This window comes from Pelobates fuscus, chromosome 9, assembly GCF_036172605.1.
Source record: "Pelobates fuscus isolate aPelFus1 chromosome 9, aPelFus1.pri, whole genome shotgun sequence".
In the NCBI taxonomy this organism is placed as follows: domain Eukaryota; kingdom Metazoa; phylum Chordata; class Amphibia; order Anura; family Pelobatidae; genus Pelobates; species Pelobates fuscus.
The window spans coordinates 23,262,686-23,283,507 of record NC_086325.1 but is presented as its reverse complement, the minus strand read 5'-3'; the positions used below and the strand labels follow the sequence as shown (position 1 = coordinate 23,283,507).

The window sequence follows — 20,822 nt, the reverse complement described above, 5'->3', positions numbered from 1 at the left end:
GTTGTAAACAACCAGAACCAGTAAACATGTCTCTCTCTTTGTAGTCACATAGTTAGAAAATGTAATGTATACTTATTGGCTTTCTCCTGAGGGTTGGTGGAGATGTCCTCTGTTGAGGTTTGTTTCTCAAAGCTACAAATATTTCTTTATCTTTCACAAACACAAACAAAGCATCTGACAATCGCAAGTGTGACTATTAATTGCCAGAGAAGTCTCATCAATCCTACTGAAACTTTTTGATTCTTTCCTAACACTAGGTTTAACCATCCCATTTATTCAGTATTGCAATGGCAGCTATGTTTTTTTCAATTTGTTTTTAAATCTATATATTTCTTCTAAGCTATTTTAAACACAAGCTATGGACCATGGTGGGGTTCTTTACAGAGCTTGTCACCTTCTCTTATATGCCTTACAATTGTGCTTTTCTCTTTAAGTTGGTACTGTGTTCTCAGTTTGTTCAAAGATAAGAGCTGTTACCGAGGGTAGTAACTACCGTATATAGTCTTTTTGGACATTTCATAGCAATATGTAAAGTAATGTACTTTACAGAGTATGACTGCGAAATGGGTTGTACCTTCAGCAAACTAACAACTTGACCGGCAGCTAGGATTTTATTGTTAAATGCCGCCCTGTTTGAGTATTTCATTGTTATAAAATCTTTCTGGAAGCCATTAAAGGCTGTGTTGGAATGTCATTGACAATGCAATCAGAGGGGAAGAATAAGTATATGTAGGCACTACTTTGAGCCAAAGATTAGCACTTATGAGACATCGGGCTAAGGAAAATGGAGCTTTAAGTGCCACAATGTGCCATTTCTCATCGGCCATTTTCATTCGCTGCACAAACATTACTAGACCCATGTAGACACCCCCATGAGTAGAATTGTGATATGGGCTGGTGTGAGATAATGATCAGAGCAGAGTTACCTTCGCAAGATGCTTTGAAGGAACTCTGCAATTCATACCCCATAATCTTGTTTTATGGGCTACAAAACATTTATTTTTTCTCTCCTACGAGCGATACAACCTAATACACATGTATCTTATAAAAGACCAAGTATTCTGCTATTCAATTATTCTTTAGTATCTTCATATTATTTATATATTTATCCAAACTGTTTGACAATAACTGGCACCCAAAGACTCAATGGACTAAAACGAAAAAACAAAAAGTTTGTTTACAATAAGCAGATCTTGTAGAAATGTAGCATATTAAGGTAGCTATTTCATATTGGCAAATCAATTGTATATGTATTCACGGCTCTGGTATAATTGTAGTACTATCTGTGCCTCAGAAGGCAATGTGGTGTCAGAGTATTTGGATCAAACTGGTATTAGATGTATGTTTTGCTTATTGAGGGTGGCATAGGCCTACCACTGGTTCCCCCCAAGAAATGCCCTATTAAGGAGCACTTTCTGGAGAAAACCAAAACTGCTTCGGATGCAAGCGGACTATGCACAGTGACAACATTCCATTTAAGTAAAGGATCATGGGAAAAGGACGATTTTGCATGAAATGCCATATCTGTGCCTCATGTGGAGGTAGTTGTCATGTTAATGCACAGTTTTATGACTCAAATATAACTGAAACAGTGTTTTGTGGTTAGATACACATATAAATAGTAATAGATGGATGAGCCACTCTCCCAATAATAATAATAATGATGATGTAAAGTGAAATTTATGGACATGCCTATCTTTCCCTAAAACCACATGCAGTTCAGTAATTTTGTTTTGATAATAAATACATCCAACATGCTGAATAAATAGTTTCTGGTAATAAAACTTCTTGCTGTAGAGTAACACAAACAGACTATCCATACGCTGATAATGTAGTGAAGCCGCTGCTCTGTGTATCATGATGTACACGCTGTGCGTATCCATTAATAATGAACATGCTGTGCTGTATAATGATGCTGAGTATCTATACATTAATAATGAGCATGCTGCGCTGTATAATGACACAATTATTTTTACGCTGACAATGAATATATTGTGTATAATGATGCTGAGTATCTATATTCTGATAATGAACATCCTGTCATATAAAATGATAATGTGGGTTTCAATGTAATGGACGTGCTGCACTGTACAGCAATACTGAGTATCTATTCAATAGTCTGCTCAAGCACACAATGCTGTAAAATGATAATGAGCCGCTATTCAATGAGTGATCACGCTGCACTGTATATTGGTCTAGAGCAGGGCTAGGCAACCTTTTAGCACCACTGTGCCTAAATAAAATTGTGATGTCCCGTAGCGTGCTGGTCCTATTTTTTAAATTGAGGTGTGTATGTTGCCGTATTCTGCTTGTTTTATTTATACTGCAGTTGTTTTGTATTGTTGTATTTGTGTGTGTGTATGAGCTATTATATTGTATATGTTCACAAGTAGTTTGTGGTATCGTGTATGATGCCTATGAATGTGGGCTGTGTATGGGGCTGCTTGTGGAATTGTGTGTGTGGATGGATATGTCACATTCTGTGTCTGGTAGTGTGTGTATGTGTGGGGCTATTTGGGGTATTGCATGTGGGGTTGTGTGCATGTATGTGGATTGTAAGTGGTGTTGAGTTTGTGGGGTTTGAGTGTATGTTTGCGTGTGGGCTGTTCCTTTTATTTGTAGGAGGGGAGGGTTATTCTGCATTTCTGTGTATATCTAGCAGTGTGGGTGGCTTCCCTGGAGTGCAGTGTGGGCCAAACTGGCCAGGGTACAGGTCAAGGACAAGAAACTGCAACATCAGCTGCGGGCAGCTCTACTTCAGTGTGGATTCCCATTCACATGTGCTGGGAGGAAATGATCTGAAATCACTTCCTCTATGTGCTGCAATGCATAAATTAAGGATTGTCCTTCACTACCTTTTCGTCTAAGCAGATATCACTGGGACTCCTGATAGGCCAGAGCCTGTTTGGCTCTAGCAGCCTTGAGTGCCGTGCAAAGACACCTCGAGTGCCGTGCATGACACAAGTGTCATAGGTTGCTTACCCCTGGTCTAGAGTATCTAACAAACTACGAATGCACTCATAATCCCTAGACAGCATAGCTATGTAATAATAATGTGCTGTTATACAGAGTAGCTATGTAATAATAATGAGCTGTTATACAGAGTAGCTATGTAATAATAATGTGCTGTTATACAGAGTAGCTATGTAATAATAATGAGCTGTTATACAGAGTAGCTATGTAATAATAATGAGCTGTTATACAGAGTAGCTATGTAATAATAATGTGCTGTTATACAGAGTAGCTATGTAATAAAAATGTGCTGTTATACAGAGTAGCTATGTAATAATAATAATGTGCTGTTTTACAGAGTAGCTATGTAATAATGTGCTGTTATACAGAGTAGCTATGTAATAATAATGTGCTGTTATACAGAGTAGCTATGTAATAATAATAATGTGCTGATTTACAGAGTAGCTATGTAATAATACTGTGCTGTTATACAGAGTAGCCATGTCATAATAATAATAATGTGCTGTTATACAGAGTAGCTATGTAATAATACTGTGCTGTTATACAGAGTAGCTATGTAATAATAATAATGTGCTGTTTTACAGAGTAGCTATGTAATACTGTGCTGTTTTACAGAGTAGCTATGTAATAATAATGTGCTGTTATACAGAGTAGCTATGTAATAATAATAATGTGCTGATTTACAGAGTAGCTATGTAATAATACTGTGCTGTTTTACAGAGTAGCTATGTAATAATAATGTGCTGTTATACAGAGTAGCTATGTAATAAAAATGTGCTGTTATACAGAGTAGCTATGTAATAATAATAATGTGCTGTTTTACAGAGTAGCTATGTAATAATGTGCTGTTATACAGAGTAGCTATGTAATAATACTGTGCTGTTTTACAGAGTAGCTATGTAATAATAATGTGCTGTTATACAGAGTAGCTATGTAATAATACTGTGCTGTTTTACAGAGTAGCTATGTAATAATAATGTGCTGTTATACAGAGTAGTTATGTAATAAAAATGTGCTGTTATACAGAGTAGCTATGTAATAATAATAATGTGCTGTTTTACAGAGTAGCTATGTAATACTGTGCTGTTTTACAGAGTAGCTATGTAATAATAATGTGCTGTTATACAGAGTAGCTATGTAATAATAATAATGTGCTGATTTACAGAGTAGCTATGTAATAATACTGTGCTGTTATACAGAGTAGCTATGTCATAATAATAATAATGTGCTGTTATACAGAGTAGCTATGTAATAATACTGTGCTGTTATACAGAGTAGCTATGTAATAATAATAATGTGCTGTTTTACAGAGTAGCTATGTAATACTGTGCTGTTTTACAGAGTAGCTATGTAATAATAATGTGCTGTTATACAGAGTAGCTATGTAATAATAATAATGTGCTGATTTACAGAGTAGCTATGTAGTAATACTGTGCTGTTATACAGAGTAGCTATGTCATAATAATAATAATGTGCTGTTATACAGAGTAGCTATGTAATAATACTGTGCTGTTTTACAGAGTAGCTATGTAATAATAATGTGCTTTATACAGAGTAGCTATGTAATAAAATACTGTGCTGTTATACAGAGTAGCTATGTAATCATACTGTGCTGTTATACAGAGTAGCTATGCACTGAATATCCCTATACAGAGTATCTGTTTCCTATTAATGTAATGTTAGACAGAGCACTTAAGCACTGGATATCCCTCTACGTGTTAGAACCTCAATAATTCTGTTCTTTTATACAGAGTAGGTATGCACTAATAATTTAATGTGGAGTATCTATGCACAGAATCGCTATACAGAGTATGTGTGCTTTGATAATCACTGTAATGACAATATAGAGTATCTGTGCACTGGAACTATGTGATGATGATAATGCTGAGTATATCCACTGAATACGTACATTTTCTCTCTATAGGAAACATGCCTTAAACTGCCACAGGATGAAACCGGCTCTCTTCAGTGTCCTATGTGAGATTAAAGAGAAGACAGGTCAGTCTTAAACCTCGTGCTTTCTGTAACATAATGTAAATTGCACCTCTATCACCTTGTCTCTTCCGTGGTCATTCTTACTGTCTGTCACCTTGTCTCTTCCGTGGTCATTCTTACCGTCTGTCACCTTTTCTCTACCGTGGTCATTCCTATGGTCTGTCACCTTCTCTCTAAGGTGGTCATTCCGATTGTCTGTCACCTTGTCTCTTCGGTGGTCATTTCTACCGCAGTCATTCCTACTGTCTCTCTTCCGTGGTCAGCCGTACCCTTTTCTGATTTCAATTTTTGTTGGTCAGTCTTCTCTTCTGTGGCCTTCTTTTCCGAATTATCTCTCACTTTTTATTTCCTGCTGTTATTCTCAGCCTCTTTGAGAAAACCTCTAATGTAAGCAAAGCACAGTCGCCTTGAGAAATGCACTGCAGAATATATTGGAGTGTTCTAAATAAAATCCATGTTTGCTTGTGTGTACATTAGTATAAGTGAACAGGTATTAGATGGATGCATGGATGGGCAAAAGGCCAGGGGTCCAAATTTAAATTAACTAAGTAACTCAAGTATAAAAATCCAGAGAAATTAAAGAGTAAGATGTAATACTGACCTCCAGAGATGCTCTTTGGGCAAGTATAAGTTAACTCATTAAAATTTCCATTAACTCAAAAAATGTGCTGGCAGGGGTATAGAAATGTCTATTGTGTCCCCTTACAGACAATGGAAAATCCACTCCCAGTGGTCTGGGTCATGCACATTTTGGCTTTACATGTCTTATTTATATCTGAGTATCTGAAAATGTGTATTGAATATTAATACAACAAATTGCACATTTCATGAGTGCCTCGGATATCTTTTTAAATAGCAATAATAAAAAAAAGAAATTGTGTAACCTTAACAATAATAATTTATTCACACACGGTTGTAGTAAGTGGGAATATTGCAAGCAGGCCCAAACTTAAAAGGTTAATATAGTATATGGTGATGAATGCTTTTATGGGGCTTCAAATGAGCTCTTACTATATGTGACCTGCTGTTGTGTGTTATATTTTTGTTTTTATTATGCTCTTAACTCCTACAAATAGTTAAAAATACTTACAATTCCAAGTATTGTACCCTCCAAATCTCTCCAGTTTTATTGCATACTATTAGAAATATGTATGGCTGTATTAATTGGTGGCGAGATAGAATATGTATTTGAGCGATTAATATGTTTTGTTAAGGAAGGGAGAATGGCTCTCTTTTGTATAATAATGATCTCTGCACTACTCACTCCCCCCCCCCTTCTCTTACATGGGATCCCCCACCCTTGTGTGAATGGTAATGGGGGAGGGCAGGAACAGATCAAATATCTGACACAGAACGCACTCCCTCCCTGTTCCGATGAACTCCTCACTGCTAGTTTCCCTTCCTGTTACTCACCTCTCCCCAGTCCAGCTCCCGTCTCCCACTTTTTGCTCTTTCTGCACTCTATGTATACCATTCCTTTTTGACATTACCCTGCATAGTATAAATGGAGTCTAATACACACTGTGATAATACGCTATGGTTTAAATAGAGACAGTGATAGGTGACCAGTATGATTGCTATTACTGCCTCCATTCCATCGTTACAATCTTAGTCCACCTTAGAAGGTCCTATATTTGTCTGGTGAATCCACCCGCCATTTGATGCCTAGTTAGTTCCCATAGATCATATTCCAGATCCTCTCTGATCTCGAATGAGAATTGACCTTATTTTACACAAGCCAGAGTCCCGTGTCATTGTCTCGCTCACTCAATGTGGCAGAGTATTCCCTCCTGCGGTGTTTGACGTAACTCCCGACAGACGCATCTCTGGCAGCAGTTTGTATTCCTGAGCGTCTCACTGTACTGTCCATTAAATTAGATGATTGTGGATAAATAGGAGGCATACCTACGCCTGCTGAAACTGGGGTCCTTCTGTGCAATGGTGGGCTGAACCATAATATGTGAACATTCTTTTACCACTTCATATATACAAGTTTGTATACAATTTCTTAAAACTGAATTTAGTTTTCCTATGTTAGTCTTTTAAGGGACACTATAGTCACCAAAACAACTTTATTTAATGAAGCCGTTTTAGTGTATAGATCATGCAGTCTCACAGCTCAAATATCTGCTATTTAGATGTTTAAATCACTTTTGTTTATGCTTTGTACTCACAGCGTGCATGAAAAAAAAAAATGGTTTCATTTTCATTTAGATGTGACAACACAGTGTGTCAATTTTAGACTTTATATCCTGATCTGTTAATTGCACTTTATGCACACAGGAGGCTCTAACAGGCTACTAGCAGAGCAGACGATAAAAAATTCTAAATAAACAGATTGTGCTATAAAGGAAGTTTAAATAATAGACCTCTCTCTACAGGAAGTATGTAGGGAGACTGTGTAGGTCACACACAGGGGAGGTATGACTAGGGCTGTATAAGCAAAGTTATTTAACTCCTAAATATTCTATATGAGAACCGAGCAGTTAGACTGCAGAGGCATGATCTATGCACCAAAACCACTCCATTAAGCTAAAGTTGTTTTGGTGGTTTATAGTGTCCCTTTAGGTTGCTACCTTATATATCCATGCGCTTCCTTGTGTCATATATATTTTGCTTTAGCTCCCATCCAATTGTATCCTCCATATATAATGTAGTCGTGTAGCTAACTAGATTTCATTCTTGTTCTCCAACCCTGTCTAGGTTTGTGTAGTATATTGACATGAGTTTCTATGGCAAATGTCTAGAATAATGATTGATTATAGGTATTTTACGTGGAAAGATAATATGTAACAAAGTGTAAAAAGTAAGCACATTTTTATTAAGTGAGTAAAATTCACATTGCAAATAAATAGAATGTTTCAGATACAGCTGGAGCCTTGGTCAATACATGAATGGCATGCCTACTTAGTCAGTGGACTTGCGTAAAGTCCATCAATGAAATCAAAATAGTAAATGGTTTGGGGAATCGTGTATGTATTGAGGCAACGTTTCAAATAAATAGTTCATTTGTATCTGGTTTTATCACAGTGCACATAAAGGAGCACCTTGCGGTGTCCTTCCGGATTCATTGTAACAATATTCGGTAACATCCTATCGGATGGAGACTCAGTGTATGTTTTTCACACCTACACAAACAATGGCTGTGATCTAAGCTCATCATCAAAAGTTTTCTGGTCTCTTTTGGAACATTTGGAGCTTTTCCAAACAGTGTGACGATTAAAAACAAAAATGCAGATAATTTAGAAACATATCGAACTTTGCTCACATGTTCTAAACACTAAAACAATAAGTTGAATCCTCAGGAAACTTCTACTGATTTCCATGGAGATGATAATGACCAGTTATAGAAATTATTTTAATTAATTTAATGTAATCATGAGACCATCGTAAACATATGAGACCATCGTAAACATATGAGACATCATCTACAAGACACATTCCCCTTCGCTCCTTTAGTTACCGAAAAATTATCGCCACCCCTCTTACACCTATAAAATGTAATTGTCCCTCTTTGTCCATTTCAAATGTTAGGAGGTATGACATGGCATTGTCACAATACCTGGAGTTACCCATTGCCATCCTTCTGTTAGAAACATAGGTGCTAATTTCCTATCCCTGGAAAGTTCATGTCAAACTATCTATTTATCTGTGGATTAATATAGCAAATACACAGAGCAGCCATGCTTCTCAGACAGACTAGAGTCTGCCAACTTGGCAATGACGATGTCTTCACCTCTGTTTGTTCCTCTAACCTCAGCTGATGTTTGACTTATTTAGCTGTTTAATGACATATGCTCCACCATTGCTTTATTGCTATTACCAGTGCCCCCTTTAAAACATGTATTTTCGTCTAAATAGAATCTTATTTAAGCATTGCACTCTTTGGCCCATAAGAATTCTGCTTGTGGGCAAAGCTTGTGTAAAAACAGGAGTATGAAGTCACACCCCACACCTGTGCGTGCTCATTGTTTCTTGGTTATTGACTGCATTGTGTGGTATAGGAGAACTTGGGTACCCCACACCTGTGCGTGCTCATTATTTCTTGGTTACTGACTGCATTGTGTGGTATAGGAGAACCTGGGTACCCCACACCTGTGCGTGCTCATTATTTCTTGGTTACTGACTGCATTATGTGGTATAGGAGAACCTGGGTACCCCACACCTGTGCGTGCTCATTGTTTCTTGGTTGCTGACGGCATTGTGTGGTATAGGAGAACCTGGGTACCCCACACCTGTGCGTTCTCATTGTTTCTTGGTTACTGACGGCATTGTGTGGTATAGGAGAACCTGGGTACCCCACACCTGTGCGTTCTCATTGTTTCTTGGTTACTGACTGCATTGTGTGGTATAGGAGAACCTGGGTACCCCACACCTGTGCGTTCTCATTGTTTCTTGGTTACTGACGGCATTGTGTGGTATAGGAGAACCTGGGTACCCCACACCTGTGCGTGCTCATTGTTTCTTGGTTACTGACGGCATTGTGTGGTATAGGAGAACCTGGGTACCCCACACCTGTGCGTGCTCATTGTTTCTTGGTTATTGACTGCATTGTGTGGTATAGGAGAACCTGGGTACCCCACACCTGTGCATTCTCATTGTTTCTTGGTTACTGACGGCATTGTGTGGTATAGGAGAACCTGGGTACCCCACACTTGTGCGTTCTCATTGTTTCTTGGTTACTGACGGCATTGTGTGGTATAGGAGAACCTGGGTACCCCACACCTGTGCGTTCTCATTGTTTCTTGGTTACTGACTGCATTGTGTGGTATAGGAGAACCTGGGTACCCCACACCTGTGCGTTCTCATTGTTTCTTGGTTACTGACGGCATTGTGTGGTATAGGAGAACCTGGGTACCCCACACCTGTGCGTGCTCATTGTTTCTTGGTTACTGACTGCATTGTGTGGTATAGGAGAACCTGGGTACCCCACACCTGTGCGTGCTCATTATTTCTTGGTTACTGACTGCATTGTGTGGTATAGGAGAACCTGGGTACCCCACACCTGTGCGTTCTCATTGTTTCTTGGTTACTGACGGCATTGTGTGGTATAGGAGAACCTGGGTACCCCACACCTGTGCGTTCTCATTGTTTCTTGGTTACTGACGGCATTGTGTGGTATAGGAGAACCTGGGTACCCCACACCTGTGCGTTCTCATTGTTTCTTGGTTACTGACTGCATTGTGTGGTATAGGAGAACCTGGGTACCCCACACCTGTGCGTTCTCATTGTTTCTTGGTTACTGACTGCATTGTGTGGTATAGGAGAACCTGGGTACCCCACACCTGTGCGTGCTCATTGTTTCTTGGTTACTGACGGCATTGTGTAGTATAAGAGAACAAGGTATATTGTAACTCAGTCAGCAATTTCAGCATTTATTTAGCAATTCATGAACTGCCCACATTCCTTCATGTTTCTCAAGTGAATTATTTTGCTGGGGCAATATTTGAATTCATGATTGATTTAAATAAATATATATTTATTGACTCATGAACTCAATTATATAAAAAGAGGCAGCATTGTTACACCCAGAACAAGAATTGCTGGAAAGTATGCATGCACTCAGATAAGCACATTATATTAACATGTGTGGTCACAGTGTGTACCAAGAAATCTATGCTGGGTTAAAAAAACAAAAAAAAAAGTAGCAAATGATTTATTTTCTTTCTACGCAGTGCAATTTCAGATTTAGTTTTTTTTTCTTCTTTTTTAGTGCTAAGATGTGTGATTGCATGTGATAGGAAATGCAGATCTGCATAAAATTACATTAGGCAAAATTAGCCACATGGGATGAGAGGGTGGCAATTTATTATTGGCATTTATATACGCCAACAAATTCTGTAGCGCTTTAAGTTGGTGCCATACGTAGAGCACCACACTCCCTTTGTGGTGAAAATTTCTCAACTGCCCCAGAGGTAAACATTTTAAACTGGTTTTACAAGCGGTAGAGAGATCACACCCAGGAGGCACTTTCTATGTTATGATGTCACCATCAAGCAATGGCTGTGTGAGATCAATACCTAGGTGCAGAAATCAGGCACCCCCTTGCTCTCAGGTGTTACGTAAATAGTGCAGCATGATATGCCAAACTGGCCCCCATCCAGCCTCAACAACTTCTGAACTGTTAGGAGTACTTGAGTGATTTGGAGACGGTGATACAGGTAAACTAGTGTGTTGTATTTTTTATTTATTTTGTTTTTCCATGGGATCAGCCCAGGATTCAAACTGCAAGGTAAAGTGCGCATCCATCACCTTGAAACTTGTTTGTGGTTAGTCTATTTCATGACATCGTCATCGGTATTAGTGAGTCAGAGTCGCTGTAAATATTCCAGCTGCTGATATCGATACACTGAACAGAACATACAGTATAGGACAACGAGTTTGGCTACCTTTTTAAAGGGAAACTGTAGGCACTATAACTATTTCATCTCAAGTAATTGGTTATAGTGCCTGGAGTCCCTTGGCACTGTCCCACCATTCAGTGTTAAACCATCTAGCCACCCATAGCCCGGCCCCCACAGGAGATGTGACTAAATCAGAGATTACACAATTTCTTCTAGCCAGACCATTTCATACCAGCATTGGACGCTGTGATACACTGAATGCAGTCAGCTGACTCTCTCAACCAATCACAGCTGCCCATTGCTGCTCAGGCCAATGCTTCCACAATTGGCTCCAGGCAGCATGGGGGATTGGCATCCGAGGGATCTAGTTTATTAATGTAAACCGTTTAACAGTGAATGGAGGGAGAGGGCCAGGGCCAGGGGACTCCAAACACCATAACCACTTCCATGAGACGAAGCGGTTACACTATTTACAGTGTCACTGAAGAAGTGTTCTCCATTGAACATCGACCTTTCATCCTCCGAATGTTTTATTGGCCTGGCACACATCATGCAATTTAGAACACCTAATCGCTTTGCTAGCAAAATCCCAAATAATAGATGTGCAGATATATTTACCTGAAATGTGCTTATAGGTCTAATAGCCAGACTGAAGCTCATTGGTTGCTGCTCAATCCCAAAACGCCATATATGCAGGTATGGCCATTGTGGGGTAGACATGCAGGTCCTTTTTTTATTATGATTATTTATTGTGTGCATCAAGTGGCATTGTGCCATTTACTTTTTTTTTTTCATGCCCGCAGCATGTTAAATCTGCTCCTATCTGTGTGTGTGTGTATTCCTGCTTCGTGATTTGAGTAGATGCTCAACACGTGTGTGCCCATTAAAATATTTGTGTCACACCATTGCCCAGCTCCCTCATTAATATCCCGGTGTTAATTACATAATTGTGATATGGTTTGAAAGGGGAGGGGGGCTGTGTAATTAGCTTTTATGAATCTGGTTCATCTGGGAGTGTAAACAAGTAGGCTCGTTAATCAGTGCTCATTAGGCAGTGGACAGCCCTCTGAACATACAAATAAAACCTCAATTACAGGGTCAGTCCTCCTAGGATCAAAGTGTATTAACGACATGCCTCTGATCATCAGACTTCCCCTTTAAAGGTAACGAATAAACAAAGGTTTTTTTTTTCTTTATTTTATTTTCCTTTTTATACCAATCCATATTTTCATTGTTATTTAAATCTTTTAATCCTTTTTTTTTTTTTTTTCTTTCAGGCTATAAAATTATTTTTGATTTGCCTTCATATACCATCAGTGTAACGTGTGATTTACATAATAATTATGATATCGGAGACAGAGTATTGTTCAGGGATAAGTCTGTGAGGCCAGCAGTAAAATTTATTTAATCTTATTCTAGACCCCTGGTGAAAAAAAAATATCTCTCCATTAACATTTTGTTTGTATACGAGCCTCTTCCTAGGGGACTCCCAAAGATTGCATAGTTTTTTACTGCAAAATATTCCTTACGAATAGTCAAATGCATATCATAGAGATATAAATGGCTGCTATCCAACCATTTTAACTTTATTTTATTTGTATCTTTTGTGATAACCACTGGAGCCTGAGGTTTTGGTTTTTGCATATACCTCACTAGAGTTTACAAACTTCACTTTTTGTTTGTATTACTTTAAAAAAAAAAAAAAAAATATTTAATTTGTTTTAATGAAAATAAATATCCTTTCTGACGGTGTATTTAATAAAATGTTTTTATAAAAGAATTCCCTGTGTGCGCACGTAATGAAATGCGCTGCCCACTCCTGTCTTTGCTTATTCTTTCTTACAAAGCCTAAACTTCACCCCGGCCTACTTGCCTGATAAAAGCACCAACTGCAATAGCAGTCATAACGCGCACCCAACCTTTACGTGGGGATAAAGAATATAATAGCACGGAAGTATAAAATAAAAATGGATTCCTTAAGTGTTTCACTTTTCGTGTTTTTACAACCTTCGTAAAAATTTAAAATAAATCACTCATAAAAATTTACAGCAAACACAGAGTACTTTAAAATGATGGATTTAGGGAGGCATTTGGATTGGACAAATATCCTTTAACTATGTTTTTCTTGTCTCTACCTTCTTGTCTTGTGTTCTACATTATCCATTTAAAACCCTTCCCTCTCATCATTTTCTCTTCCATTTAGTCTCTTTGCTTCTTCCCCTATTTCTCCCCATTTTCTTTTAACCACCCCCCTCTCCTTATCCCCGTTGCTATGGCAGCCATGTTTCCTTTGCTGTTGCCGTGGCGGGAGAAAAGGTCGTCGCTAGGTCGTCTCCACAGCGACGGTGGCTGGGAGCCTCTGCTTGTCTGTAGCTGTGGATTGGTTAAGAGGGGGGAGGGGCTGTGGGGGATTGGGCAAACTCTGGAGAGGGTGTCTCTTAATTACATATACATACACATGTGTATGCGTGTGTGCATGTACTATATATTTATGATTTTTGTTAATCATTTTATTGTATATGGTTTGTGTGAAGTATCATTGTGCGTATTTGAAGTATACCACACAGAACCCTCCAGTACATTCATTTTGCACTGACTGCATCTAAACGTGTGCTTGTTTGGTATTTGTTTTTGTATACATCGGACGTGCAGTTAGTTGTGCAGATTCTGACCACATAAGACGTAATGGAACTCCTATATGTAAATGAACTTGCCGCTGGCCTCACTATTCTTTGACAAACTCAAGCGATTTCTAAATCCACAATTGGCAGTGTAAGAGTTAATTCTCAAGCGCCAGAGAGATGTATTCTCAATATATATATTCTAGCACCTCATTCATTTTCGCTTGCTCTTCTTTAACCACTCTTTTTTTTTTTTTTTTTGCAATGATAAATAACACAACTTTATGTACCTACCTATAATACCGCTTTATCTGTCCATAAATTCTCCTGCCATGTCTTATCAGAGTTCGTACACATGGAATCCACACACCTAGTGGTTACAATATAGCTGAAATGTGGGTAAAGTTGGGTAATGTTTGTGGTATGAGTGCCAAGGAAGAAACTGGTGTATGCTAGGAGTGATGTGAGTGATCACAACTGTGAAGATTGATAGCACGTGTGTGTGTGTATGGTGAGTTGGCTGTTGAGTGATATACAGCGTTTCGTAGGGACTCACGTTTTATATATAAAGTTGAAATCTGTGTTATTGTTTTTTTTTTTATATATACCGGTGTGTGTGTGTGTGTGTGTGTGTATATATTTTTGCAAATAAAGTTCCCTCTGACATTACGACCATTAAGCCCTTCTTTAATTGGATGCAAACCTTACCTATTTTAACTCCCTCATTAACATTTGGGAATTCTTACCCAACCTAGCCTACCATACAAATTCAAATTTGCCTTAAAATTATATTGTATTTATTTTTTTCATTAACATTTTTCCAGTTACCATCTCTCCTTACCTGTTTTATTCTCTCCCACTCAGGTTTGAGTATCCGGAACAACCAGGAAGAGGAACCAGTTGACCCACAATTGATGCGTTTGGACAACATGCTTCTGGCAGAAGGTGTAGCAGGGCCAGAGAAAGGTGGTGGCTCTGCGGCGGCGGCTGCAGCGGCTGCTGCCTCTGGAGGAGTCTCTCCAGACAATTCCATCGAGCACTCTGATTACAGGAACAAACTGTCCCAGATACGACAGATCTATCATGCAGAGCTGGAGAAGTATGAGCAGGTGAGATAGGGTGAGGGAGATGGTGTTACAGTGGATATTAATAAAAAGATGGATGGATTTATTTAATAAAATCTGCTTTTTTTTTTCTTTTTCTTTTTTTTATCCCCTCAACCCTCCACTCTAGGCTTGTAATGAATTCACCACCCACGTAATGAACCTTTTGAGGGAACAGAGCAGAACCCGTCCTATTTCCCCCAAAGAGATTGAGCGTATGGTGTCAATCATCCACCGGAAATTTAGCTCTATTCAGATGCAGCTAAAGCAGAGCACGTGTGAGGCTGTCATGATCCTTCGATCTCGCTTCTTGGATGCACGGTAAGTTGGAATCTCCATAACCCGACATATTTTACTTGAAATCCCACAACGAAAAGTTTGATTCGAGAAATGGAGGAATTCTGTAATGTATTAATATCTGTAGATGTGAAGGCAGTATATCATCAGATTATTTAGATTCCTTTTCGATCTAAATACTAGAAACTATACACTTTAATATAAAACACAACTTAATTCCATTAAATCACTGAATTTCATAAATTATTGTGGGCCATGGAATACTTGCATGATAGTGCTCATACATAAATATGTCTTGAAAAGATGTTTGTATGTTCATTACAATATCTATTACCGTGATTGGCAAAGAGATCCAACATACATATAAGTGGATGGTTATTTTGGTTACAAAGTATCTCCGCTTGAGAAAGGAACCAGTTGGCTCAATCATGTTACAGTCGTGTCTATGGTATGAACACCTGATTTCGAGTTTTGTGGAGCCCTGCAAATGTCTTGACGAATTCTGTTTTCAAGGCTGCAAAGTACTTTGTTTAATTGCTAGTATGAACACTTTTTTTTTTTTTTTCTGCTCCAGGAGGAAAAGAAGAAACTTTAGTAAACAGGCCACAGAAGTCTTGAATGAATATTTCTATTCACATCTGAGTAACCCTTATCCCAGCGAGGAAGCCAAGGAGGAATTGGCTAAAAAGTGCGGCATCACCGTGTCACAGGTATTGCAACATCACACTGTGACAATGTTTATATATTTTATACCAGATAACATGAAGATATAGGCTACACATTTTACACCAAAGACAACATTAAAACGGGCTGCGTGTAATGCCAATGGAAGACACACTAGTTTTGGCATAACATGTAGACAGTCCTCATTTTGTCTGATATACTATTTTGGGATTGCAGTTTCCTCCAGTTTCGCTCGCAGTTCCTTGTGACGAAGCTTTGGTAATGGATTGTTAACTACTTAACTTTTACATGAGTTCTAAAAGATGATCGGTTGTCGGAGACATCCTACGGTAATTGCTCCAGTTTTAGATATTCTACGGTAATTGCTCCAGTTTTAGATATTTATACTCAAATTCCTCTATAACTGTAACTATTGTAATGTCTTTGTACATATCAGGCGGCAATGACCTCACTGTGTCACATTTATCCTTTTATTAGGTTTCCAATTGGTTTGGAAACAAAAGAATTCGGTACAAGAAAAATATTGGGAAATTCCAGGAGGAGGCGAATATCTACGCTGTAAAGACCGCTGTTACTGTGACCCAGGGCGGCCATAGTGGGGCAAACTCACCCACAACTCCAACTTCTGCAGGTAATTTCCAGCCTTCATGAGCCGGCTCTCGATACTTCCTTGTCTGGTACAAACTGGAGTAGACATTGTATTTCCTAATGGACTAGAGATTTAAATAGCAGCAACCCTTTAGTCTTTTTTTCAGTTATGTAAATAATGGACATGTATACTTGACAAATAAGGTAACTGATAACTAACTAAAACAAAATCTAAAAATTGGGAATAGAGTCAGATAACAGAAAATATGTTCAATTCTCAAACCTGGATAACCTTGTCACATCAGAACCTGCAAACCCATACTGTACAATTCTGAGGTTACTATTTGGTATCCTTGAAGCCACGTGTGTGCATAAACGTCTATTACACTGGGTACTTTTAAAACCTTCCGTTGGCCTGATCTTTGTCATTTGATGATGGCACCAGAAACCGTTACCTGCTCTCTTACTCAATGACCTATTCGATTCTTCTAAGCCCTTTATTGGTTGGATCCTTTTAGTCATGTGGCCGCAACAGGGATTGTTTTCATGCTATCCTCTCCACTTTCATGGCTCTTAGCTTAGGCAGCTTTGCCTTGTTGTTCCTTCTCTTCCATGTCACATTCAAATTTATGTGATATTACTTCTCCTCTTTTATCTTCCTCTCCAAAACCTGTGATCCATTTGCATACATCATTGGTCTCCAGATTTGCCCCATTCTCCACCAAGTCCTAGCATTCAAAAGTCCTTGATAACCCTTGGTTCTTCTGATGCACACAATTCAAATAACTGTAACTAGTTATCCAAGTGTTATAGAAAATGTGTTTTATTTCCTTAACGGGAAACTGTCCTGGTTAACTGCCCTTATAGGATTATTCATAAATAGTTGAGCTTCATCAAGAAAAAAAAGCCCCCACCATTACTTCTCTCTCATACCTTTTGACCCTTTGCGTATCTTTAATTCTTCTGATGCATACCTATCCTAGGTTCCATTTCACCAGTCTTCCTGGTGCCAAAATTCTCTCTCATCAAATTTCTTTGACAGTCCTACAATCCCTTCTCTATGATTTACAAATATTCTCTTCTCTCTTTCTTACACTCTCAGGTTCTGGTGGTTCATTCAACCTCTCTGGATCTAATGATATGTTCATGGCAATGCAGGGCTTAAATGGTGATTCTTATCCCCCCTCACAGGTCAGTTTCTCCCCTTTTTTTAAAAATAAATTTACAGATTGTTGTTAGTGTACCCTTGTATTTCTGGTATTAGTCTTCACATTCTCTCACACGTTTTCAAAATCATGTCTCTTCTTTCTTCTATCATTTTATGAATCACTCTCTTCCTCAATCCCAGTTTCACTGTCCTAGGTTCCTTGCACCCACTCCATCTTATATCTTGTCTTTCTTTTATCCTACAGGTGGAGTCATTGCGTCATTCGATGGGTCCTGGTTACAGTGACAGTTTGTCAGCAAATCAGATGTACAGCCCTCGGGAGATCCGGGTAAGAATTGTAATACTTTTGAGAACTACGTCTGTCTTTTTTCCAACATTGTTCACTTGTCACTAAATGTCTTGTCTTGCTTTATTACCTGCAGGCCAATGGAGGATGGCAAGAAGCAGTCACCCCTTCCTCTGTAACTTCCCCCACAGAAGGACCGGGCAGTGTACATTCTGACACCTCTAACTGAGCTGTCTCTTCTTCTCTGCGTTTCTCGTCTCCAACCTCCTCCAACAAATGAAGCTCTCTTGTTGACTGAACGCCATAAAATCACTCTGTCAAAATGGACTATGAAAATGAGACTGCGTGTTCTTTCAGTGTTCCTCCATCTTTCTAGTCAGCCTTTGCTTCTTATTATCCCTCTTATTGAAAAGACTTCAATTCACCTCTTTAAACTATACCCCGTAAACATTGTACGATTCCTTGTTCTTTTTGGTGAAATTAGTTGTCTGCCTTCTATTTTAAGAAGATTAACGTTTTTAAAAAAAATGGTGTTCTGTACTCATAAAAACAATTAAATTGGAACACTAAGCATTGCCCCATTTTACCCTAAATAAGACTAGCCCATGACGCAATATGAATGTGCCACAATTTCGGTTTACCTGTTAAAAGAGTTGTGAAAAAATCATGGATTGATGGAATTGAAAAGAGAAACCGTATTGGTGGAACGTGCATTTCAGTATAAGGAGGAAGGTTCAGTGCTGATAGAAGAGGGAGACACACAGAAGACAGTGGAGAAAAGAACGGAGTACAAGAGAGGAGACCTGAAAAAATATCTAGAGAGAAATATAAGAGGCATAACGGGAAACAGGTGACCAGGAAAATGAGGAGGACAAGAGTGATTTCATGGAGAGAGGCGCAGAGAAGTGAAACAAGGACAAGGGAAACCTGGGAAAGAATGGAGGCAGGAGCAAAAAACCAAGAGAAAAAATGAGATGGGACATGAAAGTAAATGAGATTTAAGACTTAAAATCTTCTTACTCCTTGCCTCCAGGGTCTACCCAGAATCCTTTGAGGCTCAGCCAATCAAAGAACAGCGTTATTACCTCATAGCGGCTCACATAACCAATAGAAGACTTTTTTTGTTTTTCTTTCTGAGTTTTCTTTTCGTTCACGCGTTCGCAAGTTTGACTACCTCCGAAGGGAAAAATAAAATATATATATATCTCTCTCACTCTGCATGGGGGGAAGAGGTGAGGTGTATGAGAACTTTCTCTCCCCTGGCCTATGTTCCCCTCTACTCCATTTTCTTCTGGGGTGCTGGGTTACAAATAGGGTTGGTTTTAGGATCTTTGTGTTTCGGGGGGGTGGTCATCTTTGTTTGGGTGGGAGATTTCCGTTTTTATTGTACTGCTGGAGAAAAGGTTACAGATATTGAGGGGGAGGTTGCAGTTTTGTGACTGTTTGAATATATGTCTTTGTGAGTGTGTGCATAGAAATATTTCCATACACAGTGCTGCCTTTAAGGTGATCGGGCAAGTCATACACACACTGGGGCATGCCCTCACCTGTTCAGGGAGATTAGGTGTCCTCGTTATGTCATTTACCAGGGTATGTATCAGTGTTTCATCACACGGTCAAAGGAGGTTGAAAAGAGTGTATTGATGGTTAGGATGGTCTTGTAGCTTTATGTAAATAATAAGTGAAGTTAGGGTTCATGGAATGCATTGCTTTGTGTGTTAATACAGCCTAGATTCCTCCTCTTCATATGTCTGCTCAGTCTTTTGTATTTCACCTTGCTTTTTGTAAGTCGGACTCCCCCTTTCCCCCTCAGACTGTTACCTGATCTTCTGTTTGTTTATCCTGAAAGCTTTATCACCGAACACTAACAATTCAGATGGCAGCCCCAATATATGTGTGTGTAAGTATGTATGTTTGTATACAAATAAGATTATTCACACCGACCCTCACATATGAAAACAGAAACTGCATCCTCATAAAAAGCTTTCACAGTGATCATGGCAGTAAAAACGCCTTTTTTTAGGTACAATCCTCATTTTTTTTTTTTTACATTTATTTATTTTATATTATTATGATAGGGCCTGTGATTACTATGGGGCTTATTGAGTAATATGAAAATTGTGGAGAATCGGCTTACAAATTTTAGGATAAGTTAAGTCTCTAAATAATAGCAATTCAAACTTGCAAATCATTTTTGTCAATTCTGATCGATACACTGCTTGTATATCCTGTATACATAGACAAAATGATTTTTGTATATATACACAAAAATATACACAGACAAAATGATTTTTGTGTATGTATATGTATATATATATATATATATATATATACACACACATACACACACACACACACACACACACAGATGTGATCAGGCCCTGATTCCCTTCACAATTTTATATATATATATATATATATATATATATATATATATATATATATATATATATTTATATATAAATAAAATTGTGAAGGGAATCGTGACTTAATCACATCTGTTGAAGGGAGGGTTACTGCCACAAATGGTCAATGTGTGTGTGGGAGGTAGAGATGATATTGACCCAAATCAACACACATACAGATATTGTGTATCACTTACATGTGTATGCAACTATGAAGTGAGATATGGTTGTTGATAGATACATACTGTACGGGTGTTCTGGTCTGTCTGTGTGTGTAAATATATGTCTACACACACCTATATAATATACATGCAAACATCACACACAGTGCTCCCCCTCTCTGCTCTGCGAGATGCTC

General features: G+C 38.5%; 1 protein-coding gene across 2 annotated transcripts in view; it reads left to right on the top strand.

Moving 5' to 3' along the window:
• Nucleotides 1–20,471, top strand: part of PBX2 (PBX homeobox 2) — a 29,130-nt gene extending 8,659 nt beyond the window's left edge. Inside the window, exons 2-9 of one of the 2 annotated variants that reach the window (XM_063431522.1) lie at nucleotides 4,898–4,971; nucleotides 14,798–15,042; nucleotides 15,167–15,357; nucleotides 15,908–16,043; nucleotides 16,495–16,648; nucleotides 17,708–17,796; nucleotides 18,018–18,101; nucleotides 18,196–20,471. In XM_063431522.1, coding sequence (XP_063287592.1) covers nucleotides 4,898–4,971; nucleotides 14,798–15,042; nucleotides 15,167–15,357; nucleotides 15,908–16,043; nucleotides 16,495–16,648; nucleotides 17,708–17,796; nucleotides 18,018–18,101; nucleotides 18,196–18,288 — 1,066 coding nt within the window. In that variant the 3' untranslated portion in view covers nucleotides 18,289–20,471. The remainder of the gene's footprint in view (nucleotides 1–4,897; nucleotides 4,972–14,797; nucleotides 15,043–15,166; nucleotides 15,358–15,907; nucleotides 16,044–16,494; nucleotides 16,649–17,707; nucleotides 17,797–18,017; nucleotides 18,102–18,195) is intronic. The other variant, XM_063431523.1, reaches the window with a different exon arrangement.
• The last annotated feature ends 351 nt before the right edge of the window (nucleotides 20,472–20,822 follow it).